Source organism: Mangifera indica, chromosome 1 (genome assembly GCF_011075055.1).
Source record: "Mangifera indica cultivar Alphonso chromosome 1, CATAS_Mindica_2.1, whole genome shotgun sequence".
NCBI classification, from domain to species: Eukaryota; Viridiplantae; Streptophyta; class Magnoliopsida; order Sapindales; family Anacardiaceae; genus Mangifera; species Mangifera indica.
In genome coordinates, this window is record NC_058137.1 from 254082 (window position 1) to 280026 (window position 25945).

The 25945-nt window shown below is 35.3% G+C and overlaps 6 protein-coding genes, 1 long non-coding RNA gene and 1 other non-coding gene across 8 annotated transcripts; 5 read left to right on the plus strand and 3 right to left on the minus strand.

Moving 5' to 3' along the window:
* Positions 1-3763: 3763 nt before the first annotated feature.
* Positions 3764-5575, minus strand: LOC123216695 (gamma-interferon-responsive lysosomal thiol protein-like). The gene is made up of 5 exons (XM_044637213.1): positions 5128-5575; positions 4920-4985; positions 4460-4597; positions 4278-4370; positions 3764-4201 (listed from the first exon to the last, which is right to left on the minus strand). The coding sequence occupies exons 1-5, from the start codon at positions 5374-5376 to the stop codon at positions 4052-4054; spliced, it is 696 nt and encodes a 231-aa protein (XP_044493148.1). The 5' UTR covers positions 5377-5575; the 3' UTR covers positions 3764-4051.
* Positions 5576-7910: 2335 nt separating this feature from the next.
* Positions 7911-10887, plus strand: LOC123192368 (protein TIC 56, chloroplastic). Its single transcript, XM_044604901.1, has 5 exons — positions 7911-8698; positions 8799-8996; positions 9432-9714; positions 9901-10063; positions 10299-10887. The coding sequence occupies exons 1-5, from the start codon at positions 7990-7992 to the stop codon at positions 10476-10478; spliced, it is 1533 nt and encodes a 510-aa protein (XP_044460836.1). The 5' UTR covers positions 7911-7989; the 3' UTR covers positions 10479-10887.
* A 432-nt stretch (positions 10888-11319) lies between these two features.
* On the plus strand, positions 11320-13616 carry LOC123195031 (40S ribosomal protein S4-3). Its single transcript, XM_044608594.1, has 5 exons — positions 11320-11460; positions 12151-12228; positions 12333-12513; positions 12710-12807; positions 13025-13616. The coding sequence occupies exons 1-5, from the start codon at positions 11458-11460 to the stop codon at positions 13451-13453; spliced, it is 789 nt and encodes a 262-aa protein (XP_044464529.1). The 5' UTR covers positions 11320-11457; the 3' UTR covers positions 13454-13616.
* Positions 13617-15368: 1752 nt separating this feature from the next.
* On the plus strand, positions 15369-15905 carry LOC123225186. The gene is made up of 2 exons (XR_006504112.1): positions 15369-15488; positions 15579-15905. It is a non-coding gene; the product is annotated as an uncharacterized LOC123225186 (long non-coding RNA).
* A 169-nt stretch (positions 15906-16074) lies between these two features.
* Positions 16075-18853, minus strand: LOC123225184 (ferritin-4, chloroplastic). Its single transcript, XM_044649077.1, has 8 exons — positions 18438-18853; positions 18271-18354; positions 17230-17290; positions 17059-17146; positions 16889-16950; positions 16684-16749; positions 16534-16597; positions 16075-16437 (listed from the first exon to the last, which is right to left on the minus strand). Exons 1-8 carry the CDS (start codon positions 18842-18844, stop codon positions 16388-16390), a joined length of 882 nt encoding a protein of 293 aa, XP_044505012.1. The 5' UTR covers positions 18845-18853; the 3' UTR covers positions 16075-16387.
* A 1927-nt stretch (positions 18854-20780) lies between these two features.
* Positions 20781-22471, plus strand: LOC123225177 (mitoferrin-like). Its single transcript, XM_044649064.1, has 2 exons — positions 20781-21790; positions 22137-22471. The coding sequence occupies exons 1-2, from the start codon at positions 21020-21022 to the stop codon at positions 22344-22346; spliced, it is 981 nt and encodes a 326-aa protein (XP_044504999.1). The 5' UTR covers positions 20781-21019; the 3' UTR covers positions 22347-22471.
* Positions 22472-22948: 477 nt separating this feature from the next.
* Positions 22949-23019, plus strand: TRNAG-GCC. Its single transcript has one exon. It is a non-coding gene; the product is annotated as a tRNA-Gly (tRNA).
* A 289-nt stretch (positions 23020-23308) lies between these two features.
* Positions 23309-25945, minus strand: LOC123195528 (uncharacterized protein At5g01610). Its single transcript, XM_044609296.1, has 3 exons — positions 25644-25945; positions 24554-24608; positions 23309-23775 (listed from the first exon to the last, which is right to left on the minus strand). Exons 1-3 carry the CDS (start codon positions 25728-25730, stop codon positions 23405-23407), a joined length of 513 nt encoding a protein of 170 aa, XP_044465231.1. The 5' UTR covers positions 25731-25945; the 3' UTR covers positions 23309-23404.

Consider the following 25945-nt stretch of genomic DNA (forward strand, 5'->3'; position numbering starts at 1 on the left):
AATGATATGTCATTATGTAATTGTGTGTTACTTTATTTTAATTTAAAATCATGCAATCAAATGATGATACACCATTTGTATATCTAAATTGTGTAAAAAAAAAATGTATATGTATAATTTCAAAGATTTTAACTGGGATTAAACAAGCATGAGAACTTTTGATAGGATCATGACCTTTCACATGAAATGATACAATTTTCAAAGCCCGTGGAATATTATTATAAACCCTAAACCACAAGAAAGAAATTGTAACATTCTGCAAGCCCCACATTGACAAAGAATAGAAGAAATGATAAGTATTTATTAATATTCTATACCGTTTGGAAATGATTACTGAATATTAGTTATATAGCCCATTAGCTCCCAAGCTGAATGCGTATTGGCAGATTATCTGTTAAAAACAGACAAAATATCAATAGCGAACCAGGTTGTTGGATAAATTCAAATATTGTCATGAATGGACCCCTTTGAAGTTTTCTTCATCAGGCGGCGAATGAAGATGAATTTTTTCATCTGTCGCCAGATTTACAGTGAAGAATAAGAGTTTCCAAATATACACAACTTACCTTATCTAAATTCCTATAAACATGTGAGAGATGGAGATGATAAACATGACTGGATTTATAGTCTTTGAGCTCTTAAAACTGTTTTGGCGTCTATAGAAATATATACAAATGATTGTGGTTGCAGCCAGTGAGTGAATTGATTGGATAATTTATTCTTTGGAGTGCTGAAGAGAGGAAGCCTGTCTTACTATGTCAGGCAAGGCTTCAATGCCACAGGCAAACAACAGTATTGTTTGGATTTGTGATTTCAGCATTGCCCCAGGGCACTTAAGCACTCATAGAACAATTTTACATTGACCTTCTCATCTTCTTTGGTTGCAGGAACATCCATAGCATCATTATATTTCGAAGAAGAACAAGGTAAAGGAAAGTAGGTAAACAGCAGAGAAATGAAAGCAAAGAAGAACAGCAAACGAGAAGCCATTTTTGAGAGAAATATGCACATTGAAATTCTAATGGGTGGGGGGTATTTATAGCTGCCTTAACCGCACCACACTCTTGTCCACTTTGAGCTGTTCTGTCGATTTGTTCAACTGAATGTAGTGTGGAGGATAATGAGATACCAATTCTACTTTTTAAATTCCCCATTAAGCTTGAAAGTGACTGCCAGCTTCTTGTTTTCATGACATTATAGCTATGTGAAATTTTCAGGTTTCTTTTTCATATAATCTGAACTGCTTATTGTAACTTACCGAAAGTAGCAAGTAACAGGACAATCTTGCCTTCTGTGGCTAACGTCAAATAAGTGACAGTGGCCCTTTTGTATGGGTGTCAAACTAACGCATGCTGTAGCTGGGCAAGGGATTCTTTAAATTATTTGCTTCAGTCTTAAGGCCATTAGTTACTCTTCCTTGGAGTGGTTCAACCATAAATAGCCAGTGGTTTGAGTGGAGGTTCAGAACTTTGAACTGAATGTTGTTTTGTTGCATGTGCAGAGCACAAGAAGAATAACAGAGACAAGTACTATCTGAGAAAAGTATCTCTGCAGATTTGTCCACTCATGAAACTATTATTACGTTTACTAATAGATACAAAATCTCACTTGGCAAAACATTTATTGTATTTCAAATGCATTGAAGCAACATTTCCACGAATTCAAGCGAGTATTACTCTAAAATTGTAACATCAGGTTCAATAGGATGACCCTCGATAATGTAACTTAATATGAGTCATGACAACTTCAATTTTGTCTAATCATCCTTAAACAATGTAAAATGTTTATACATAACTAATATCTCTTCTATGTTTTTTTTCATATGAGGTCTGCTTAGAATGTTACAAAAATATTCCTGTATGACTACCTGAGGTTAAGTTTGATCCACAAAACTGCTACCAAATACTATTGCTTAAAGACTTAACATCGCTATATGAACTTTATTGTTTTTAATGTTTCAGTCAAATATTATTTCTGCTATGAAAGACAAATTTAGAAGAAAAAGTGCATGATCATGATTCTTAATGAAGATGCAAAGTTCATGGACAACGCCATTTAAAGAAAAAATTAGCTTGTCATATTAAACAATTCCCACTTGGAATAAGCTTAAACAATACTGTTTAAGTACCTTCCAACCACCCTTTTCTGAAAAAAAGAGTCGTTTTTGCCTAACAAATTACCAAAGCGGCACCCAGATCAGAAATAATATAATTTATCAACTTTCAGGAACAGCCCATTGAATGAGACCTCTACTAAGAAACCATGCCAGTTGAGTTCACTGTTTTCTCAATGATCTCATCCATTTTTGGCACCCACCATAATACAATACATGTTGATTTCTGAATTGGCAACCGAGTTTAAGAAGCTAAATTCCCACTCAAAACTCACACAAAAATACAAGGTACTCAAAAATTCCGACATATTATTCTTTTGTTATGGAGTTCTTTCTTTTGATTCGAATTCTTGATCCTACTGGTAAAGGATAAAATTGTTGCAATTGGTAACCTATTTCAACTATAAGTATTTGAGGGTCTTGTGGCTTGCTTAGTGGTAGGTGGTTCTGCTCCCCAGTGAGCGGCCGGGGTAAGAGGACTCCGTTAGCGGTATTTAAGTATCTTTTTTTTGGAAAAATTAAAAGATTTATAAAAATGAAAAAAATAAAATACAAAAAATACGAGGGGCATACACAAAGATAGTCAATAAAGTCTCAAACATGACACAGAGAACACAGACTGTATTTAAGTATCCGCTCATTGCTAATGTAGCAATTTGGGTGTAACATGATAATCGTTTCGTACTTTGACCTTAATTAATTGTTTGGGTTTATCCTATTAATAACTATTTTAAGATTTTCTAAACAAATAAAAATTCTAGTAAAGTTTGGTTTATAAATGATAATCTTGTATGAATGTAACAATAAATATGACAATCTATTAGTAAATATATTCATTATAAAGAGAAATAAAAAAAATTGAAATAATATTGTTTCTGTCGAACGTAACCCTGTTTTGGATAAACTTAGATAAAACATACGTATTCTTTCTTTTTACTATATGATTATTTGTTTTATTCATCTCGAACACAATTTCTAGTTCCTTTTTTGACAAAAATATCCAAGAAGAACCAATAAACAATTATATTAGAATGTTAATTATGTATTTCACAATCCTTTCTTAGCTGAAGTATGTCTTTGACCATCAGTATACATTTAAACAAAGTAATTATATTATTAAACACTGACCTTGTTGTTCCTTATTTTTGGCACAATAAGTCGGCTTCATGTGGTTGAATGATTAGTTAGATGTTGAATCACCTCCAAAATTAGATGCAAATTGGGTTCTAAATGCTTGAATTCTTTTTTTTTTTTTCGGTTTCAGAATCAATAGAAGTTCTGCAATCTGACAAGAAATCCAGAAAGCTGGAACAGCAAATTCATATGGTACACATATCTCGCAAAGAGGTATTAAAATTAAAATATATTTATGTTGGTTTCTGGAAGGGACCGTTCGGGATTTTGTTGGTTGCTGCTGAATTGATAAAAATATTCATATTCCAGCAGTTGATTTTCCTTTCAAAAGTCATTCATGTAGGACCATTTTTCTACTTTGTGCACAAAATGATTTATGCTGATGGCACCAGTTGATACCAAAGTAGAAAGCTAGTTTTTAATATTCCTGGATAGAGTTCTGAGGCTATCCCTTTATTATCATACAAGATACATGTATAAAAACAAATTTATGATTCATACTTGCAGACCAAGATAAGAAAAGTCACCCTTTACATTGCAGGAAAAACATAATATTCATTTACAGGAACAGCGAGACTAAGAGTGTGGATCATCTATCAGTAATGCAATTCTACCCAAATCAGTTTCTACATTCCATGGCAAAAAAAAGAAAGAAAGAAAGGCCAATCTGAACACTATAATCAGCAGTCCTTTATTCTACTAACACTAATTGACCAACAATGATTAAATCTAAGCTCTTCACACATTGATTCTATGAAGAAATCACTGTCCTTGAAATTAATTTCGAGACTGTATTTTCAATGCCTAGCTTTTCACCTCACCTGCATAGCACACTGAACTAGTGGACTCTGCATTCTCCAATGCACTGCTCTTTAATGGAAGTGATCTGCAAGCCTCTGGTACTTGAGTGCCTTTATAAGCTCTGCAGACATAGCTTATAAAATTCATGTAGTCCTGCATCCACAAGAAGATTTCTGAGATTTCAAGCTAGTAAGAGCCTCGTGAGAGAGCTCAAACACCAGAGACTAACCTCTTGAAGTGATTGATCATTCACAATCACCCATGGAACAAATCTATGTGGTGGATTAAGCTGAGCAGTTTCAGTAGCATAAGTCTGCTCCAGCTGCACATTAATATGCCAGTAGAGATCAACAAAAAATAAAAGATGGAAACTCTAGCCCCAGATCAAAATTTTTACAAATTTGAACTAACCAGTTTGCCACTTCCATTTCTGTAACAATTGATGGGTACATCACCTAACCTTGTTGTCTTTAAACATTCCATCCATTCAGCCTGCCTTTTCTCCAAGGATAGGCGTTCAACACAGTGGATAAAAGTAAAATGCGATACCTACATTTCAATTTGGACCATAATTATAGCTATAATTGATAACTGAAGTCTAATAGACCTTCCCACTATCAAGATATACGTTTTAGGGGTTCGAAAAACTATTTAATTATCTCTTATCATGATGTGAGATATTCATTTATACCCAATATATTTCTTGTACTTTATTGATATAAGATTTGTCTAGTGGTACTATCAAAACTAAACTTAGGTTGCTGATCCGAGTCGAAAATTAAAGAAAAAATTTTTGCAGCCAGCTGGGATTGATGTTTTAAAATATTTGATTTTGTTGTATGGAGATTTTTGGGAGATGGAAAAGGCTTACCACATCAGGATAGATGGATATTGTGCAGGCTTCAATGGTATTTAGGAAGCATTCACCTGGACCGTGCTGCAAAAACAGTTTCAAAAGACTTGATTCAACTTAGCAGAATCAATCCGAAACGATCAGCAGGATTATTCATTTACAATTCTGGCTTTATCATTAAGAAACAAAGATAATATTGAACTGGTAAATGAAGACAAAATGTTACCTGACAAATAAAAGTGCCATCAGGTTGTAGGAAAGCATTGCCCCATGGGATCAGACGAAGATCAACTATAGAAATAATGCCATTCTGAAACAGCTTCACCAGATGGTTTACAATGAAGTCTGCACAATATGGGCACAAAGTTTCATAGTAAACAGACAGAGTCACATTTTGACCACAGGATTGACAGATCAACAGGAACTTCAAAACAGAAGCAATAAGCAAGAACATTAACAGCTTTTTAGAAGCCATTTGTGAGTTCAAAGAACTATGATGCAACTGGGTGTTTAATGTTTATGACATTCATCATGTTCTTTGTTTTTGCTTTGTAGTTGCCCTCAAGCTTAAAGCATTGAAAGCAACTAACTAAAACGCTTTTCACTTTTGCTTTTTCTGCTTCTTTTCCTCTTTTTATCTCCAACACACAAATAGATAATGATGATGATATTAGCAATAATACTTTGAAGAAAGCATGTTTGAAAAACAGAAACAAAAATCTGCAGAAGGGTATTTATATAACCAAAGATAACTTATTCTTCTACTGTTGTGCCTTGATTAAGGACAAGGGCAAGCGTGTAGGACCAACACCGGATAAAGAGCATCAATAATGGGTTTATTTCGTACGGATATTAATTAAAATACACTTTTTTTTCCTTTTATCAAATATAATCATTTTTTAGTTTGATTTTATCTCTAAAAGAAAAAAAATTTGAGATTTAAAGTTAATCAGATGGGTAGGCCAATCGACCATGGCCGGATAGATTGGCCGGCCAACCATAGCAGGGTAGCTTGGTCGACAGACGAAGTGTGCTATTTTATATCTTAACTGTGTGAGTCTTAGATGGATGAGTAGAAAACATACTAACATTTTAGATATTTTATGCTCTGGGCTATATATATAGAATAGGAAAAAAAAGTAATTACATATGTATACAAAGGAAAAAATGAGGGTATTTTAATTAATATCCCTAATCTTTAGTTTGGTATGTGATAATTTGTAAAGAATTTTTTCAGGTCCTACAAGATTCAATTACTACAACACACTTCATCTTCCTACTAGAGATAGCAATTTTAATCTGAATTTAAGGGTTTTAACGTTCTTCAACCCTAACAGAGAAAGAATTCCCTAATAGAGATAAGGACAGAGACAAGAATAAAGATGAAAAAAAATTTCGTAATCGAGAACGGAAATACTGTGTCCTCTCCTTGCCTCACCCTCATCCTCGTCCCTTTATATTAATGTATTTATTTAAAATACTAACATATTTTTATAATTTTAAATTATTTATGTTTTTTAAGTTTTAATTGAATATATTAAAGTGATTAATATATAATATTTGTGATATTTGAAATAGTAAGTTAGTTTTAATTTTACTCAGTTTTATTATTTAATATATTTATGTTATGTTTAAAGGGTATTAAGGAATTTTTCTCTGCACGTATAGAGAGGAGTTTTTTTTTCCTATAAAAACAAAGAGATAATGGGGGGAGAATTTTTTTTCGCGAAAAGGAAACAGAAAATCATTATCATTTTCGTAACAGGAACAGGCGGAATAGGAGAATTGATATCTCTTATGAGGATGGAGACAGAGATTGAGATCTTCTCTCTGCCCCTCCCAATTGTCATCCTTCCTTCCAAAACAACTACTTTCAATGGTTTCTATGGCTTTGCATTTACAATCCCAACTTTTAATCGGATGATCCGTTTTGTGGTTTTAGTAGGATTATATAATTTCTATCACATTCTTTCGAAAAATAAAAGGCAATATAATGTAACGGCATCAAGTTTGAATAGTAAACTTTTTTAACTTTGCCTATTAATATGTTTAATGAAGCCTTGGATCAAGATCCTATTTCAATTTGGGCCTAACTCTGTTTTTGTTTTGCCATCATACTTTAAACATTTAACCTTACTCCAAATTTTGGGGTGACTATTTGACGCTCCAAATTAGGTCCCCTAACCCCCTCTTCTCACATAACTAAAGATGAAGATTGTTAAAAAACTCATAGACAATGATTAAAATAAATATGTTATTGATTTGTCTTCTCTCTATTTCATTTTTTTCTTATATATTTTATCTTTAAATCTTAAATATTAAATTACTTTTAAAAATTTTGAATTATTATACATATTTTAATACTTAATATATATTTTATTATTTTTTTTGTAAAGATGAGAAGGAAAAGGAAGGGAGATTTTTTTTTATATGTATGAGGAGGGAAATGACGGAAGTTTTTTTGTTGGTAAAGGATGACAATTTCTTGTAATTTCCATATCTAAAATAAATTTAGAATGTTAAAAAATATCTTTGAGAATAGTGGAATGGTTATTAGGGTATTCAAGCCAACCCCACCCCATCTTGTTGTCCTACTTACAAATATTTTTAAGAGTTGACTCTCACAAGGTATAAAATTTGAGCCTTTTAATAAATATTTTCTTTTTTTTTCAAAATTATGAGGTGAGGAAAAGCTTTAAGTTTAAAAGAAAAATTTTATATAATAAAATTATGTATACATATATTTAATATTAATTTAAATACTAATTAAAATACGTAATTTTAAATTAACTATAAAATAACTTAATTTGGTTTACAAAAATAAAAACCTAATTGTTATCTTGAACTCAGTTTAAAAGATTGAATCGAACAACCAGAAATTTTAAAAAAATGCTTTTAGAAACCCTCTTTGTTGGGCCTAATAGAGAACTTTAAACGGGCTAAACTGTGGCCCAATTCTCAGACAGTCTGACCCACACGCGCCATGATCATCGTCAAATTCAGTGTTCCCTTTCCTCCATTTTCACCATTTCTTATCTGTCTCATTCTTACTCTGAACCAAACCCTAAACCCTAGTCTTCATTCGTCAATGGCTTCAATCAACTTTAACCCCTTTGAAAACTGGTTTAATAAACCCTCAAACCCTCTCGCACCCATCAATCTCCACTCGTTTTCGCAACCCTTCCCATTCTTCTTCAGCAAACGATCCTCCACTCCAAATTTTGCTTCAATTTCATTAAAACCCTTCAAGTCAAAGTCCCCAAAACCCAAATCCGATTCGGAACCCGAAAAGCCTGGATTTTATATGCAATTGATGGAGCAATACTACTGGGAATGCGAGAACCTCCCGGATTATCGCCACACTCCAGAAGTTGAAAAAATCCTGAGTGAAGATCCCATTTTCGAGAGGAAGGAGAATCCAACCGAAGAGGAAATTAAAGAGAACGAGGAGTGGTGGAAAGCGTTCCGGGGCAGCCCGGTAGTCCAATTTTTAACCCGAGGCGAGGAGATAAGGGATCATATTAATGAAATGGAGCTGAAAGCGAATGATACTCCTTATAGACGCGAGGACAAGAAGCTGTGGCAAGCTCTTCCGCATGTAATTGGATTGGACGGCCGGCCAATGCCCAGAAAAGCGATAAAAACTAAGGAAGAGAGTGATAATAAATTTTGGGATTTTATGAAGCAGTTCTTGTTTGGACTCTGGGGTTTTAGACAACGGCCCTACCCGCCGGGCCGGCCCATCGATGTTGCTCAGGCAATTGGATACAAGCGGCTCGAGAAGCGTTACTATGACTGTAAGTTTACTAATTAGCATTAGTCTTATTTCTTTTATTTATGTTTCTGTTTTTTTGTGAATTCTTTCTGAATGGTGTTCATTGTCGTTGGTTGATATAGTTATTATGAGGAGTGGAGGCTGGTACTATAAGGATCGGTTGGGGCGAACGAGGGGGCCGTGTGAGCTCATACAGCTTAAGACTGCATGGGGTGGTGGGATTATTGATAAGGATACTTTCATATGGGGCGAGGATATGGATGAATGGGCTCCAATTCACATGGTGTATGGCTTGGAAAAGGCCATTGCTACTTGGGAAGGTTGGTTTGTTGGCTTTTTTTTAATAAAGTTGTTTGCTGTGATTACTGATGAGATTTTTTTTTTGGATCATTTAACTTAAAAATTTTATGATGGTTGCAATTTTTCAACTTTCAAAAAATATTAGATGAGTTATCTCTTTAATGATGTCAAGCTCACATTTGTTGAACTTTTTATCCATTCCCATATTAAGCAAAATGAAAGGTTAATATATGAGAAATTGCTTTAGCAACCATGATTTCCTTTTTATCCTGAAGATACTTTTAGGGATAGATTTATAATTTAAAAGATTTGTTGTGCCACTTATTTTGTGCATAGGGGCTAAATAATATGCTGCTTTGTTCTGTACTCTACTTTTAAGTTGATCATATATATAATGTTTTGGTAGTATTTGCTACTTTTAATTGATTCTTAGCTTATGGTTGGGTGTTCTTCAGTTAGGCTTGGTGCTGCAGCTACAGAATTCCTTCACAAACTTCAAAAAGGTATTCCTCCATGGGTTCCTCTTAAGGGACGAGAGAACAAAACCTATAAACAGCTCCAAGAAGAAGCTTTGGAGGACCGGAGACGTGATTTAGCAGTGCTGAGAGCTAATGATGGTGTTTGGCCAGGAATTAGAATTCCTAGTTATGTGCTTTTTCTTTGGGCTAGTGGCTCTGAACTAACAACAATATTGGAATCTGACCACATGCCAAACAAATTTATTCCAAAAGATCTCAGGTATTGTTGAACTTTTCTTCTTCTCTTTGTTTCAATTCTCGTCAAGGTTATCATCTGCTTATTGGTAAAGAAATGTGATATTAATGCTTCTAATTAGTCTCTTGAGTTAGGTGTATCTCAAACAATGTTGTAAATATGATATATGGACTTAATCATTAAGCTAATTTGGTTGCTTGTGTGAGATAGGATCCAACTGTCAAAAATTATCCCTGGGTTAAGGCCATGGGAGGTTCTAAGCATTGAGCAAGCCATGGATCAGATTACTTATAACGGAGAGTGGTACCGTGAGCCACTTGGTACCTTCACAACAGGCCCTCCTTACATCCAAAATTGGAATGAAGATGTTATGGTATAGTTTTTTTTTTCCATCCAGTTTTGCTTCAGTGTTTGATCGGTTTAGCTTGGCACGTAGTTCACTTGCAAATTCAATGGAGGTCTTAGCAATGTCTTATGTCTACACATATTTTTTTTTCCTAAACCTCTTAGGATGTCTTTGTAGATCCCTGCAAATTCAAATGCACTATAATTATGACCCTGGTTGGTGGATATGCCTTACATGACCTTATTGTGTTTTGTCCTTGCAGGAATTGCTTGAGTCTTACCATGAAATCAGCTCCCTAACTTATCAAAAGTTGTGTGAGACAATTCCTGGTTTCGAAACTATAATGGAGAAAGTTGAAGCTGATGCTGCAGCAAGAAAGGCCAGAAGAGAGAAGTTAAGGAAGCAAATAGGACCATTTGGCCGTATTGAGAATGAGCCTTAAACTCACTATAGTATCGAAGTCTTGCAAGCTTGACTGGTGTTGCTCATTGCCCCGCTACTGGAATGCAGTCTTGCTTCACGGGGACTTTTGCTGGGATTACTGATCATGTTTCTTCTAAAACCAAGGATGATCAGATCATTGTCCAATTGTGGTGATAAGTCTAATCTGTAACCTTGAGCAAGTCTGAAACTGAGAGCAGAAACATTTGTATTTCTCATTGAACTGTTCTCATTGCTGAGAAATATAATTAAGTTTTCAACAGAAACTTATGTAGCCTTATATTTGCTTTGTTGAGCGTTAGCATTTATGTGCCCACTGCAGTTAGAAACTCTGGATGGGGCCACGACTGTTTTGTAGAAAGCAACAGAAATTATTGTTCCCAATTCTTACTCATATAGCTAGAACTGAAGTGGGTACTGAGTTAGAAATTCGAACTTAGCTTGAACATCATTTTTATTTTAGATTCAGCTCAAATTCAAAGTGTTTTGTGAAAATAATTTAATCTTTGATTTAAGCTCAGTTAGTTCAATTTGAATTCAAAAAAGATTTAATAATTTGGATAAAATCACACCTTACTCATTATACAATAAAATCATTTGGCTTTGAGCAATCCAATTTCGCACCTAACAGGTAATTCAATTCTTTTTTTTAATTTTTGAATCATTTTTGCCATTATTATTATTATTTTTTTAATCATAATCCGGATCAGCAATTTTTTGGGCTTAAGAAACCCTAACGTAAATTAAATAGGCAGCCAAAGAATCACGGGCCAGGCGGGGAAATATCCATTACTGACACGTATTAAATCCAAATTGCAACCCTACCCAACCCAATTAACATAAAAGAACCAAAAAACCCAAAACTACCCCCAAGTTGTTATAAATAGAGAAAGTAGGGTTTAGCCACCCCCTCATACCTCACAGAAGGCCAGAGAAGCAGCAGCCGCAGCGACGCTGTAGCTTCAACTTTCTCAGGAAAAATGGTAATCTAAGCCCTGCCCTTTACCCAACTCTTAGGCTTGCGTTTCTACATTCGTTTCTTTTGTTGGTTGTTTAATTATAAGATCCGCGTTTTTGTGTTTTTGGTTTGTTTGAGAAACGTATGAGAGCTTTTGTGTTTTAAAAATCTTTGAACGGACTGATATTTGAATGCATACAATGTTAGATTAGATTTTAGAGTAAGTTTTGTTGGGGTGATTGTTTGATAATCAGTATGTTTGGGGGGATCCTAATGAAGCTTGTTATCTGTGGACCAGTTTTAATTTGTTTAAAAGGATGTTTTCTAATGGAAAGTTGCTTCAATTCTTTAGAAGTGTGTCGTCTGAATGGCGAAGACATAAACCCAATTACTGTTATGGAGAGTGTTGGAGAAGTTTGGTTGAGAAGTATGAAATTTTTGATAGTGGGATCTAAGCTTATGACTGTGCGTAAGAACTTACTAGTATTTTTTTTGCAAACTTGAAACTTCGAAAACAAACTTGTAATTTCAAAAAGTGGGGTGTTACCGTTATAATAACTGATAGCTGTGGTGGCTAATTGTTCTTGTAGTGATCTTCTCATAGTATTTATGAGATTGTGAACTGAAACATTTCAAACCTTGTTTATGTGACTACCAGATATTTGATAATATGATATTGCTTTTTGGTGCTGAAAGTCTTGTTTTTCTTGTGCAGGCTAGAGGATTGAAGAAACACTTGAAGAGGCTCAATGCCCCCAAGCACTGGATGCTTGACAAGCTTGGTGGTGCATTTGTATGTTTCTTATCTTGTTCATTTTTTCTGTACTAATTATCTTTTTTTGGGTTTTTTCCACTATTGCTACAGTTGTTCAGTCTTTGTAATTGTCTGGTTTCCAGGCACCCAAGCCATCTTCTGGACCCCACAAGTCCAGGGAGTGCTTGCCATTGATCCTCATCCTCCGAAACAGGTTGAAGTATGCATTGACATACCGTGAAGTTATTGCTATTCTGATGCAACGGCATGTTCTTGTTGATGGGAAGGTTAGAACAGATAAGACCTACCCTGCTGGATTCATGGGTATGTGCACTTCATCCTGGTAGCTGAAAGATGTATGTTGTTTAGCTAAAATGAATTTTCTGTATTACCATTGTAATACACTTCAAGATAAAAGACTAATAGTGTAGTTTGTATTATTTGCATGGCCTTTTCTTGGTGAGGTTGTTTGTTACAAGTTGAAAGAATTTAACTTCCTTTTTCTACCAATCTTAAACAGATGTTGTGTCTATTCCCAAGACAAATGAAAACTTCCGACTTCTTTATGACACCAAGGGTCGCTTCCGTCTTCACTCCATCAAGGATGAGGAGGCAAAGGTAAGCTTTATCACATCTGTGTTTTATTTGTGATTCGTTCATATTCCATATTTATTTATACTTATTTTGGATGAAAGCATATAAACTGGTGATTATCAAATGATTTGCCTTGTATGTAGTTTTGCCTACCTGGTTAACTTCTTTGCAGTATAGTACAAGTCAAAGGTTAACTTCTTTTGTGTCACAAGCAATTCCTGTGTGCTTGTTGTTATTGCAGTTCAAGCTTTGCAAAGTCAGATCTGTTCAGTTTGGACAGAAAGGTATTCCATACCTGAACACCTATGATGGACGTACTATCCGATACCCTGACCCACTCATCAAGGCTAACGACACCATCAAGCTTGATCTAGAGACCCAAAAGATCACAGACTTTATCAAGTTTGATGTTGGGAATGTTGTCATGGTTACTGGAGGAAGAAACAGAGGTCGTGTTGGAGTAATCAAGAACAGGGAGAAGCATAAGGGCAGCTTTGAAACCATCCATATTCAAGATGCCACCGGACATGAGTTTGCAACCCGTCTTGGCAATGTGTTTACAATTGGTAAGGGAACAAAGCCATGGGTATCACTTCCCAAGGGCAAGGGCATCAAGCTGTCTATCATCGAGGAGGCTAGGAAGAGACAAGCTGCCCAAGCTGCTGCTTAAGATCTAAGATACCATTTTCTGCTTTAGTTATTTCCATTTGATGCTAGCTGGTTACTGTTTTCTTTAGTCGAGATAGCTAAAATGGATCTTTGTTATTATTTATCAGCACAATTTTGAACTGCTCGTTTACATTAGTTAATGTTTGGTGGATATTTTTTTTGAATGAGTCTTCTTTTAATCTTGTTTAGTATGACCTAATCTTGTTTTCTATTGGGTATAAACCATCTTATGTAAATTTTTTGGCTTTACCCAAATAGCCTGACTCTTGTTTGGAATATTAACATATGCATCTTGACTCATCCACTCTTTAAAAAGCCAGCCAAGAAATGAAGCATTCTGCAGAGGCAGGGCACAGAGCCAGTTCCAAAAAAAAAAATTACACGCTTTGTACAGTATATATCTTGACTAGGGTCACTTTGGTCCAAATAAATGAAGTGATGGTTGAGACTTTGAGGTTTTCCCCTTTACATGTCCAGTGTTTTCGAATAAAAATAATACCATGGGAATAATTTTTTAACATAATTTTATGTATAAAAATTTTATATCATTATATAATTGTATATTATTTTATCTTTTATTTTTAATTATTTAGTTATATGATAATATATTATTATTTGTATACAAAATTATATATAAAAATTGTGCACATAACACTTATCTTAGAATAAATTCCCTTTATCTTCCCCACCTAACATAGTTATTGTACGAATTGAACTAGCCACTATTGAGAACTGAAACGCAATACCTACATCGCACACAGCATTGCAGCTAATAAAATCTTAGTGGAAACAATTTAGGTTCGTAAAATATGTAATGAAAAGCAGCTGAGTGGAGAGTGGGGACTCAAATGACCAGGAATGGTGGTAGACTAATACACATGTACAAACATTTCTTCTTAATTTGCCTATACAATCTGATATAGATTACCATCTAGTCTATATCAAGAAGTTAGTTAAAAAAGCTTGTAAACGTAGTTTTACTAATTATTGCATCGCACATGTTTTCACTTGCCATTACTAGCTAGCGGTACCCAAAAGATCAAATAAGCATTGAAAGAGATATCAAAAGAATCCAATGCATCTAAGTAAGCTCTAAACAGTTCTTTTCATGTGCTTAAATTAAATAACATCATTAGCAGTGTCATCACTCTATTCTATTTACCATTATAATATAATTAATAAACACAAACACAAAGCCACTCAAAGAAAAGCCAACCAACCGTTTGACCAGGGACCCATTTCTGCTTTCTTTGAATACAATAGAATTGAGAATCTTTGCCTGGAGGACTAAGTGAGAAGAGAAAAATCCAAAAGATTCTTCCTACTCGGTGTCCATTTCTTCTCTATTCCCACTTACAGCTCTAACAAAAACCTCTCTGAGTTGTTGACTCTTTATGTTTGATATTTCATTAGAAGGGTTTGAATGTCCCACCATTTTTCAAATGACAAACACACCCTTGCTCTTTAACAATATACGCTAATCTCTTACACATGTTTCAGCTCAACTTAAATGTAATATCATTAACCAAATCCTACATCAGCAATGCACGGGAGAAATGTAATACCCAAGATGTTATATTAAACTCAACCCTTTTGGCCATGAGAATTTTGATCTCATTAACACAAGTTCATCAGAGTCATTAAGTTCAAATCTATTAGATAAAGCTTCTTCATTTGAGGATAGAAACTTGAACTTTAAGTCTATGATGTATTAATCTTAACCATTTTGAAAGGACATAAGTGTCTTATCCAAATTTTTAGTAGATAATAAAGGCTCCCCTGTCTTCATCAGTGTTGGTTTGTTTTAGGTCGGATGCGTTTTGTTGTTTAGTTTTGAAACATTATTTTATGATTAAAGAGAAGTTGGGACACAAGTAAAATGTATATATAAAATGAAGAGAAAGGAGAAATTGAGTGGACAAGCTACGAGAAGATGAGTAAGTGGAGAAACTGGCTGTGCTTCAAACAATCGTTTTTCTTTCCAGCCAAGCGCATTCTTCTCAAGGTTACTTCAGGCTTTATGCACAAGAACAAAGGTAAAACCATATTATGCTCCAGATTGTAAAGAATTTTGGTGGGGTTTCTTCTATGGTTAGCTAAGTTCCTTCTTATGGTGGCAATGACAGGTAACAGGGATGTCCTTCTGAGTCTCTACAAGGACATGGAGTCTTGTAGGGAATATGAAGATATACAAGTGATGTGGGCAATGATTCATTCTTCTTGTCCACAGAATTCCAGAAATACCAGAATGAACAAGAGACCTTTCTATTGGAGATTTTGTTTCAGGCCAACTTGAATCGTGTCATTTTGTTCCAATGAAGAGAGGTTCCACTTACCCTTCCTAGTTTTCTCTTCTAGCTTGGATTGGAGTAGATTTTCCCCCTTATGAGAAGGGAAAATTGCCTTATTGTCATGTAATTATCAAGAAATCAGTAAAGACTGGAGTTTGTGTTGAGTTTTTAGTATTCCAATAAACCGCAAGGTGTTCATAAGCATCTCAAATAAATATGTTTGTAAGTTATTGTAAAATCCTAGACAAATCTCACATTGACAGAGTATAAAAGAGATGTTGAATATGTATAGACTACATTACTTAGGAATAATAAATAAGATTACTTAAAGAACAACTATCGAGACATATTTTAACTTATAAAACACATAAAATAAAACCATACCATGATGAATTATTTGTTAAAAACAGATAAAATCTAAACTTGATATTACACTTATAATAAGTAGATGAATTGATTCTATGCCAACACTCTTACATCACTCACACTACACATCTCAATGTACAGCTGACTCTCCCATTGGTATTATGCGAAAGCAAGGCTTGGTTCATTATTCTCAACCTATTGAAATTGTGAGGTAGAAGCTTTCCAGAATTTCAGCAGCAAATAGTGCAAACAAAAAGTAGTAGCACTCTGTTCATTCATCATGCAGCATCACCCTCTCGGAGGAGCATTTGATCAAAGTGCCACACCCCTGCAAAATCAAAAAGCACAGAAAGATCAGCAGACATAGAGAAGAAGTACAAGCATCTTCTGCAAGATCATTGGAGTGTTATTGAATGATTCATACCGTGCCCTTTTCCAACCATTCTCAATTGGGCCACAAATTTTGCTACCTTATTAATGGCCTCCACCTGTCAAACAAATCAAACTTCTCAAAACAGCTGTTTTGGCTTCAAATTTAGACACAACAAAAAACTGAAATGCAATGCAAGCTCACCTGCTCTGCTAAAAATTCACCCTCGATAAAATCTCTCAGTTGCGGATCATTGTTTTGGTCTGCCACCTAATTTTTTATCAAAATCAGAGTACAATTTTATTAGAACACAAGCCTATAGCCACAGAAAAACAATAAATTTCAGTTGCAGGCTCAAAATACCCTTAGTTATATGTATAATAAACACATAAGAGTCAAGATGAATTACTCTGTGCAGGCTCAAAAGCTTCTCATTTGTTAACTTCTCCAGAGACAATGCTAATTCCATGGCTGAATCAACAAAACCAAAGAAATTAACTTCAATAATATATAATAGACAGACCAATAGTATAACAAGTAAATACATAGTATCTGATTTTGGCTTGGGAAAACAGTTACCATGCAATGCATCTCCTTTCTCTGCATGTTCAAACTCCGAGGGGGGCATCAGAATAGAGTGTAGCTTTACTTTTCCTCCACGCATGTTCTGATTAGAAAATTTTGCAGGAGTTACATTAGACATTTCCAGGACAAGCTAAGATTAATCAAAGGATTTTTTTTTATTAGAACCTGATATTCCATCAGCTTTTCAGCATGTTGTCTTTCTTCTTCACTCGACTCCTTGAAAAATCTGATTACAACATTAAAAAAAAAAAATGCATCACTCGGTGCAATCAAATTAGGGAAAAGGACTATTTCCCACCCAAATTTTAGGTCATTCTCAAACTACACCCACAAGAGATGAATCCAAACTTCTGTTAATTTTTGTTGGTAAAGAGAGAGTTAATTATTTTACTGTTTATATTAAAAAATTATAAAATTTATTATTCTCTGCCCCCAAGGTTTTATAAACTAACATTTCACTTTTACCTACAGTTTTTAAACTTTGAAAAGTAACATTTTCACCCCCAAACCTAGGTTTCCATATTTTTTAAAACTCAGTCGCCCTCTATAACTTTCAAAAATAACAATTTCACCATCATTCTCAACTTCATCTTCCAACGTCGTCTTCGGTCTTTTCCTTCTCCTAGTGTGACGACGATGATGCAATGAAGATATCTTCATCTTCTCGTCACACCACCCAGACGACGAAGGACAACTCTTCATCATCCTTCATCACTCGTTGTGTCGTCCAAACGTAACGACAAAGGACATCCTTCGTCTATTCTTTCAGATCTGGATGATGCTTCATCGTCCAGATCTGAAGCATCATCCAGATCTGGGTGACAAAGGGTCATCCTTTATAGTCAGAGATGAAAATCGGAGGAATGGGTCGACCGTCAATGATGGCCAAAGAATGAAGCAAATCCTATAGGTAAAATTAAACTTTTCAAACTTTAAGGATAAGTTGAGATATTAGTTTTTAAAACCTAGAGGGGAGAAATGATAAAAATTTAAAGTTTTAAAGTTTATAGGTAAAATAATAATTTTACTCCTATCTCTAACTAAAATTTTGGGTTGCAGTTTAACTATAGGTGAGTTGGGAATTTTCGTCTCCCGTGGGTATAGATTTGAGAATGACCTAAAATTTAGGTGGGAAATAGGCCTTTCCCTGTCAAATTATGGTGACAAATTAAATTAAAGGAAATAAATCTGGGTTGAGATAATTACTTTGCCAGGCCCCTGAGAGCAATATTATCTCGATCGAAATACGCATACATGGCGTGGTACACATAAGAGACATTGTATTCAACACTGCAAAAGGAGCCAAGAAACACAAATAAATAACCAATTGGCGAGGAAGAAATGAAGAAAGAACAATATAGCCTGCAACCCACTTGATCTGCTCATTTATGGCGGCTTCACAGTCCCTGGAAAACTTCTGCCTGGCAAGTGAAACTTGAGGAGCAACAGGTATATCAAGAACCTCCTTTTTGACTTCTTCAAATGGCTGAAACACTACACCTGTAAGCGGCATATTGTTGTTGGTATCAACAGAAGCAGAAACTTGGAAACTTTCCATTCTGGGCTTCAAATTCAGATTACAAGAAGATGTTGTGAATTTGCTAGAAGTACCAACAAAGGAGGAACTCAACATGAGAGCCTCCCGTTGCTTTGCCGCAAGAAAAGAAGAAGAAGAAACTAAAACGGGTTTCGAAAACATGGCTATGGAGTCTGAAATCTGAATCAAATCAGAATTCACGAGCAAGGAGATTACCTTAGAAGCCTCTGGAGGCATTTTCATATAAAAGAGTTCCAGCGAGGCAAGGGTCGATCTAATACCGTTGGATTTAACAGAAGAGGAGTACAGGTGTATGGATGAGATTTAGTCAGATGTTAGGGCGTGTGGCGACCATGTGTTTGGTCTATCCACAAGGATCGTGGAATCTTAAAGAGATATCTCGTTCACATTGCGTAATAACACTAGCGAGTATTTAAAAACAATACGCGCGTTTTATTTGGCAAAGGTACCTGATTAGCCAATAGACTTCTAGCTGTGTGATTCACTTGAGTTTACACGATTGGGCTATGCGTCTCCCAATAAGGACAATAAATTTGTCCTTATTAAAATGACAGGGAAATTTGTTGAAGAAAATTTGCCGCCCTGAGCTTTTGTATTGTTTGTCAAATTGGAAAATTGTATAGTGACGTGGCACTATACTTTCTAATGAGATAAGTATTACCTAAAAAAATAGAAATAGTATTTTAAATGATTAAGGGTGGCTGAGCTTTAGATTTTTGGAAATACAAATAATTGTTTGATATTGATTCGAGATTAACGAGTCAAAATTGAAAAATAATATTAGATTTAAATTGGAGTCAATAAAGACTGCACCCAAAGCTTACTGCATCTTTTTTTTTAAATTGTCAAACGGAAATCAACAAAGTGCTTTTAAGATAAAGCAATAGGACGAGGAAAAAAAGCTCACGAGTCACAAACTGATGTAATAATATGAGTGATCCTACAAAATTTCTTTGAAAATATAATTAAAAAAGGAAGAATTATGTATTTATATTCCTAGAGATGGTTCTATTTTGGTTTAAATTGAATGGGTTAAACTGGATTTTAAGTTTCAAGATATTAAATTTGATTCATAATCAATATTTACTTTATTTTATGATATTATTTTGTCTCTCTGAATTTTTTTTTTCTTAATTGACTTTCTTTTTCTTTTAACATTATTTAATGGTCAATTTGATTTAAATTGAGTTCAAATTTACCCTTATTCACATTTGATTTGGATCAGAGCTATGGATCCCACATATTATTCTTCCATGGTTAATGTGGAACGATCAGGGATGGTGTTGCCATCCGTCTGCAGATGGAGAGACTCGTCTGTATACGCAAAGAATCTATCCCATCAACAAGATGAAGAGCATATATGAAATTTGACTTTATTAAAAAAATAAGATTGTCGCATATCAAACAAGGAAGAGAAGGTAGCGGCTGCAGCTGGATTACTTGACTTCCTCTGTGCCAGGACAAAATATATGGTGCTTTTCATGAAAGTTACTCATCTTGCTTGCGTGCGTGAGGCCTTGTGGACACCATGCTCTTGTATATCTATAATCTTTCCTCTGCTTAGGATATTATCATTTGTGTTGATACATAATAAATATTTATCAACGATATGTAAGTAAAACAATAAAATTATAAATACAACTTTATAAATAATGATAATTATATTTTATTTATATTTATTATACATATTATACTGTAAAGTAAAATCAGAGATATAATTTATATAATAACAAACAAATTAAAATTTTATATTATTAAGTGAGTAATTATGCCCACTTTGCCTGTCTTTTATATTTGAAAATAAATATATCTAAGACATAAATACATTAAATTTAGATGTGTAAGAAAATTTATGGATTGTGTTATCTCATGAAAATTCTAAGTCAATTTGCTTGTAAATGATGTGCATATGTGATGCATATTATCCACTTATGTTATGTTATGGTGGAAACGCTTGTTTTAGTGTAATTCTTGTGTATTTTTTACAAAGAGAAAGCATGACCGCACGAAGAAACAATTTGCTTTCTTATTCAAAAAAAAGCCTCAATGGGGACCTGGACAGCACTCTTTATTAAACTTATATGTATGTCGCCATTTTTTTCCTGTATATTTTGCATGGCTTGTGGATAGCACACGGCCTCTCTACCTTGTGTTTTTTCTTTTTTTTCTTGGAGGATATTATTGAAATGTCCATTTTAAAGCAAAAATGGAGAAAGCTCTGTCAATTGTTATTGATATTCATATATATTTTCTAATAAAGCAAAAGTCTATTCCAAAAATAATTCAGTACATGGCGACAACTCATCTCTATTGAACCCGAAAGCGAGATCCAAGCACCAATCCTCCACTCTCCCTCCTTTTATAAGCTTAAACTCACGCATTTTCCACTGCATCACTATGGCCACCGATGCTTCTCCGAAATATCGGACCCCCGATTTCCACCCCGAAGTTTCGGTAACTCCCTCTACACCAGCAACACTACAGCATGACGGCCTTGAGTTCTGGCAGTTTATGATTTCAGGGTCCATCGCCGGCTCCGTTGAACACATGGCTATGTTCCCAGTTGACACTCTCAAGACTCGCATGCAAGTCCTGGACGCGTCCTTCCCTGTTAAGCCCATCGGCGTCCGTCAAGCCTTTAACTCGATACTGAAGCTCGAGGGTCCTGCGGGTCTTTACCGGGGCATTGGAGCCATGGGTCTCGGCGCAGGACCAGCACATGCTGTGTACTTCTCAGTTTATGAGCTCTGTAAAGAGTTCTTCTCCCGTGGAGACCCGAATAACTCCGTGGCTCATGCAGTTTCAGGAATTTGTGCAACTGTTGCAAGCGATGCGGTGATTACGCCGATGGATATGGTCAAGCAGAGATTGCAGTTGAAGAGCAGTCCTTACAAGGGAGTCGCCGACTGCGTGAAGAGGGTTTTGGTGGAAGAAGGGATTGGTGCTCTTTATGCGTCGTATCGGACTACGGTAGTAATGAACGCACCTTTTACGGCAGTTCATTTTGCAACTTATGAGGCTGCAAAGAGAGGGCTGATGGAGGTGGACCCGGAGAGTGCAAGTGAGGAGAGTTTGGTAGTTCATGCCACCGCTGGCGCGATGGCTGGCGCTCTTGCCGCTGCTGTCACGACACCACTTGATGTTGTTAAAACTCAGTTGCAGTGCCAGGTGACCTGACACGTCTTCTCTAAGATTTGCTTCCACCTTCTTTTTGTAATCTTCGTCCTGGTACAAATTTTAGGTTGAAATCATGAAGAGATAAGCAAAAACTGAGTGATATGATTGTAGAATGTTCATGTTTTATCATCACCAGCGATTTGCCCGCCATCCCATACCATTATTTATGGCTTTGAACACATAGTATAACACGATTTTGCTCATGGGTGTTTTTGGAATTTGCAATCGAAAAACATTTAGCATTTTAGGAATCTCTCTAGATGTGGGAATTGCTTAAAACTGTACAGGGTAGCCTGAAATACTGTTAAGCTGAAGGTTTGTGTTTTTGAATACACAGGGCGTGTGTGGTTGTGACAGATTTTCAAGCAGTTCAATTGGAAATGTAATCCAAACAATAGTAAGGAAAGACGGTTGTCGTGGGCTTATGAGGGGCTGGATTCCAAGGATCCTTTTCCATGCTCCTGCTGCTGCCATTTGCTGGTCCACATATGAAGCATCCAAGTCCTTCTTTCAAAGACTGAATGATACTGATACCTCAAATTGCTAAGCTAAAAATACCTGCCTTGTACCTGCAGGCTCTTAAGAACTTGCTGTTTATGTTCATGGCATCCTTCAGCTCATTCATATTTTTATTAATGAAAGGATGGCTGTTGAAGCAATTGACAATTAAGAGTGTTGGATTTCTGCGTGTATCATCCAATTTATTTTATCGGATCGAGCACTGTTCCATTAATCCATCATAGAAATGCAGAATCAAAGAACACAGTATATCTTTAACTCTCTAAATGATTTGCAATAATCAGCTTCTGGCTAGGATTTATCTTTATATAAGGCCTGATCCAAGTCTTCCTCAGTCCGACCAGTTGAACTAACAGTCAAACTGCACTATAACATTGTTCAAACATATATGTATACACACACAATTTATAACAAACGAAAATTATGGTTTGATGATGTTGCACCATGCTCGGCAAATACTGAGACTTAAGTTTGAATCCCAGCATTTGCGAAAAATGGACACTGAATCCCAATAGAAGTGATCCGAGGAGTCGACTAGCATTTAAATCCATTGTTAGTAGGAAATTGGGAGATGTTTAATCGAGATGATTCTAGAGACAAAAAATTCATAGCCATCTAAAACACCAGTGAGCACCAGTGGTCTAGTGGTAGAATAGTACCCTGCCACGGTACAGACCCGGGTTCGATTCCCGGCTGGTGCATTTATCCTTTTTATTCTTTTCCAATTGTCTACCGGACTCATATATTTTCACTCACTCGACTCAAAACAGAAAATGAAAATTACTCAAGAACAAAAAACATATATAATATGTGAAATTTGTTTGTGACCAACTTGCATATTCATTTATATTGGAACATTATATGGGCAATATTTCTGATGTTTCATTCAGTATTTTCAGTTTCCATTAAGACTGTCCAGCCAGAGCCATGGTCGTGAAACATGTTGGCAGTGCAAATTGAAACAGAAGAGACGAATCGCTTCATCCCAACTAATAAAAAATGCACTTGCGACAGTTGAGATTTGATAAAACTTGGTTTCTGGTACCACAAGCTCATAACAAAGTCAATAAAAGCATTAAAAAGATATTAGAACTTATCCACACTCACACCATCTCTATGAACCTCATAAGCCTGCCTATCCCTGGTTTTCTTCATCCCGACCATAAAATGGAGCTTTGATCCGTCAGATGTGATGGAAGTGACTTTTATCCAAATAACAAACTTTGTCTTGATCCCCTCTATGTCTGCCAACTTTCCTTTCTCTAGATATCCAGTGACAGTTGTATTAAAACGCAAGACAGATGAGTCCTTGTAGCCAACTTCACAAATTGCCGGAATAAATACAGTAAGCTTTTGTGTCTCTTCATTGAACTCGTAATTGGTGGCATCACGGGGGAATATTCCAACTGGCAAATCATACTCCTTTAGCAGGTCAGGCAATGGCTTTTGCATTTTTCCTGTTTAGCCAGGAGTAACTTAGTCAAAAAATTAATCCATTGAAAAAATTCAATAAAATGTCGTACCAGGAGGTAAAATGGGAGTTACTGGAATAGTAGATCCAAGGAGGTAAAAGCCAGTTCAAAGAAAAGACTGTGATAGAGGAACTCTGATCTGAAAGTAAACATACAAAATTCCCCTACAAAAATATCATTTTGAATACCAAACAAAATCAAAGCCTAAGCAACTTATCCACCCTGAAACAGAAGTCTTATTTTTTTCCTCTCGACGGTATTTATCTGAGGGACTTCATACTTCTTTGAGTGTAGAAGTAAGACATGTTATTCCAAAAGCAACAGTCGCAACTCTCCAGAACATTTGCCCATTGCCACCTTCCAAATCCAAGCCAAGTGAGAGCAAACCAAATCAAGCATGCTCTAGGAAGAAAAATATTCCATACTAAGGCTGTTATGGCAAATCTTCTCATGTTAATCACCTTTAAGGTTGTCTAATCCTGAAATAACCCTACAGAGCTTTTCAACACACATTCACTCAATAATTATCACAAACCCTGATCGCTTTTCTCCGCCAACCCCCAAAAATATTTTGAGAAAACCAACAAATTTACCACAAGTATAATTTTTATATAAGTTGATTAGATTCCTTGAAAATGGAGGCTAATAGAGACTAAAGGATAATTGATCACCAATCTCAAAAACTTACACCACACCAACCAGGACTGTGTTTATTTCAGAGCAACAATTATTTGAATAATTAGCATAAAGAGTTAGGACTAACCTTTAATTTTATTAACCAACCATTTCGTTCCTCCTTCAATGCTGCTTCCCACTGACTAATGACAGAGGAAAAAGAAAAAGAAAGAAGAGAAAAGAAAAATAAGAGTCATAAACAAAAACTACACGAGATGACACAGGTATAAGTAATTCAAACTTTTTCCAGATTGCACTGCATCTAGACTCTATACTGAACAGCAAGAAAGAACTAAATTTATAAAACACAACTCACTGATCATTACATGAAAACGCCAATTTAAAGAAAGAAAAGTTAGAAGGCTCAGAAATTTACTTGAATCCAGCATCTGTAAAATGCCATTCATTCTTACTTAGTTGCTCTACCATGTGTATAAGTGTGTGTGTCACAGGTGAATACTCAAGTTGAAACTACATCAATGGGAATCTATAATTCTTCCTCTTCCTACCTCCAGACAAATTTTTAGAAAATAAGAACAATATGTTTTAAAAAAAAGGCCTGAAACACTAAACCCCAATAGCTGGTGCAACCCAAATTCATGGATTTTATTTTCTCTTAGTAATTCACCTTCCTATTCTTTCATTTAGTTTCTCATAAACATCAACAGTAAAACACACAAAGTCATCTCATTTAACTTCAGGCATCTATTATAAACATGCAACTGCTTATTCCCACAGAAAAATACAATTCTTTTTTAACAAAAGAATGTCCATGATTCACTCCTCATTTAAGTTAAGCTTCATTCACATTCCTCAGCAACCAACAGCTACTGGGTCACATTCCAAATATGGTAATAGGAAATAATTCCAATTTCAAAACCAAAACAACTATTTATTTCCCATTGCAATTAAAGTTTCTAATCTTTATAATGCCTCATCATCCTGTTTCCAGACAATTAATTATCACAATATTTGTAACCAACTCCACGAATTAATACAAATTAATCACTACACACATTCAAAAAAATACATTTCCAAAACAACACCAGAAAACCCTAAATGCAAACCACGATTTTAATGTGAAAAAACAAAATTTATGACCAGATCAACATGGGAATCAAAATTGGAGCGTAAATAACGATTAAAGAAGTAAAATATCATGATTACAAAGTACGTACGTTGATGTCACTACCAACTGAATTGAGCTCCTTGCTGGCTTTTTGGCCAATCCAATACGATCCCACCTTGCTGAAAATCTGATCCATCACGATTGCTTGTTTCCAATCTCTCTCTCTCTCAACCTCAAGTCTCAACAGATCAGCAGACGAATTTTTCTCCAGAAAATTATCGACAGAGGGAGAGAGAGAGGAGAGAAATTATCTTTAAGAAAAAAAAAGTTGTTTCTTTCGTGAGAAATTTCTGTGAAATTATCACCTGAAAATTCCCCTGATATTGAGGAAATCTCGTGTATGATTACTCA

Coding starts and splice junctions, on each gene's coding strand:
- LOC123216695 (XM_044637213.1), bottom strand. CDS start 5,376: ATGGCTTCTAAAAAGCTGTTAATGTTCTTGCTTATTGCTTCTGTTTTG. Junction 4,598..4,919: donor TATCCATCTATCCTGATGTG/GTAAGCCTTTTC, acceptor ATTGAAATGTAG/GTATCGCATTTTACTTTTAT. Junction 4,202..4,277: donor ATGATCAATCACTTCAAGAG/GTTAGTCTCTGG, acceptor TTGTGGATGCAG/GACTACATGAATTTTATAAG.
- LOC123192368 (XM_044604901.1), top strand. CDS start 7,990: ATGGCTTCAATCAACTTTAACCCCTTTGAAAACTGGTTTAATAAACCC. Junction 8,699..8,798: donor CGAGAAGCGTTACTATGACT/GTAAGTTTACTA, acceptor TGGTTGATATAG/TTATTATGAGGAGTGGAGGC. Junction 8,997..9,431: donor GGCCATTGCTACTTGGGAAG/GTTGGTTTGTTG, acceptor GGTGTTCTTCAG/TTAGGCTTGGTGCTGCAGCT.
- LOC123195031 (XM_044608594.1), top strand. Junction 12,514..12,709: donor CTACCCTGCTGGATTCATGG/GTATGTGCACTT, acceptor AATCTTAAACAG/ATGTTGTGTCTATTCCCAAG. Junction 12,808..13,024: donor TCAAGGATGAGGAGGCAAAG/GTAAGCTTTATC, acceptor TTGTTATTGCAG/TTCAAGCTTTGCAAAGTCAG.
- LOC123225184 (XM_044649077.1), bottom strand. CDS start 18,844: ATGAAAATGCCTCCAGAGGCTTCTAAGGTAATCTCCTTGCTCGTGAAT. Junction 18,355..18,437: donor GCCATAAATGAGCAGATCAA/GTGGGTTGCAGG, acceptor CTCCTTTTGCAG/TGTTGAATACAATGTCTCTT. Junction 16,438..16,533: donor AATGGTTGGAAAAGGGCACG/GTATGAATCATT, acceptor TTGATTTTGCAG/GGGTGTGGCACTTTGATCAA.
- LOC123225177 (XM_044649064.1), top strand. CDS start 21,020: ATGGCCACCGATGCTTCTCCGAAATATCGGACCCCCGATTTCCACCCC. Junction 21,791..22,136: donor AAACTCAGTTGCAGTGCCAG/GTGACCTGACAC, acceptor TTGAATACACAG/GGCGTGTGTGGTTGTGACAG.
- LOC123195528 (XM_044609296.1), bottom strand. CDS start 25,730: ATGGATCAGATTTTCAGCAAGGTGGGATCGTATTGGATTGGCCAAAAA. Junction 24,609..25,643: donor CAGTTGGTAGTGACATCAAC/GTACGTACTTTG, acceptor CTCTGTCATTAG/TCAGTGGGAAGCAGCATTGA. Junction 23,776..24,553: donor GTTGGTTAATAAAATTAAAG/GTTAGTCCTAAC, acceptor CTGGCTAAACAG/GAAAAATGCAAAAGCCATTG.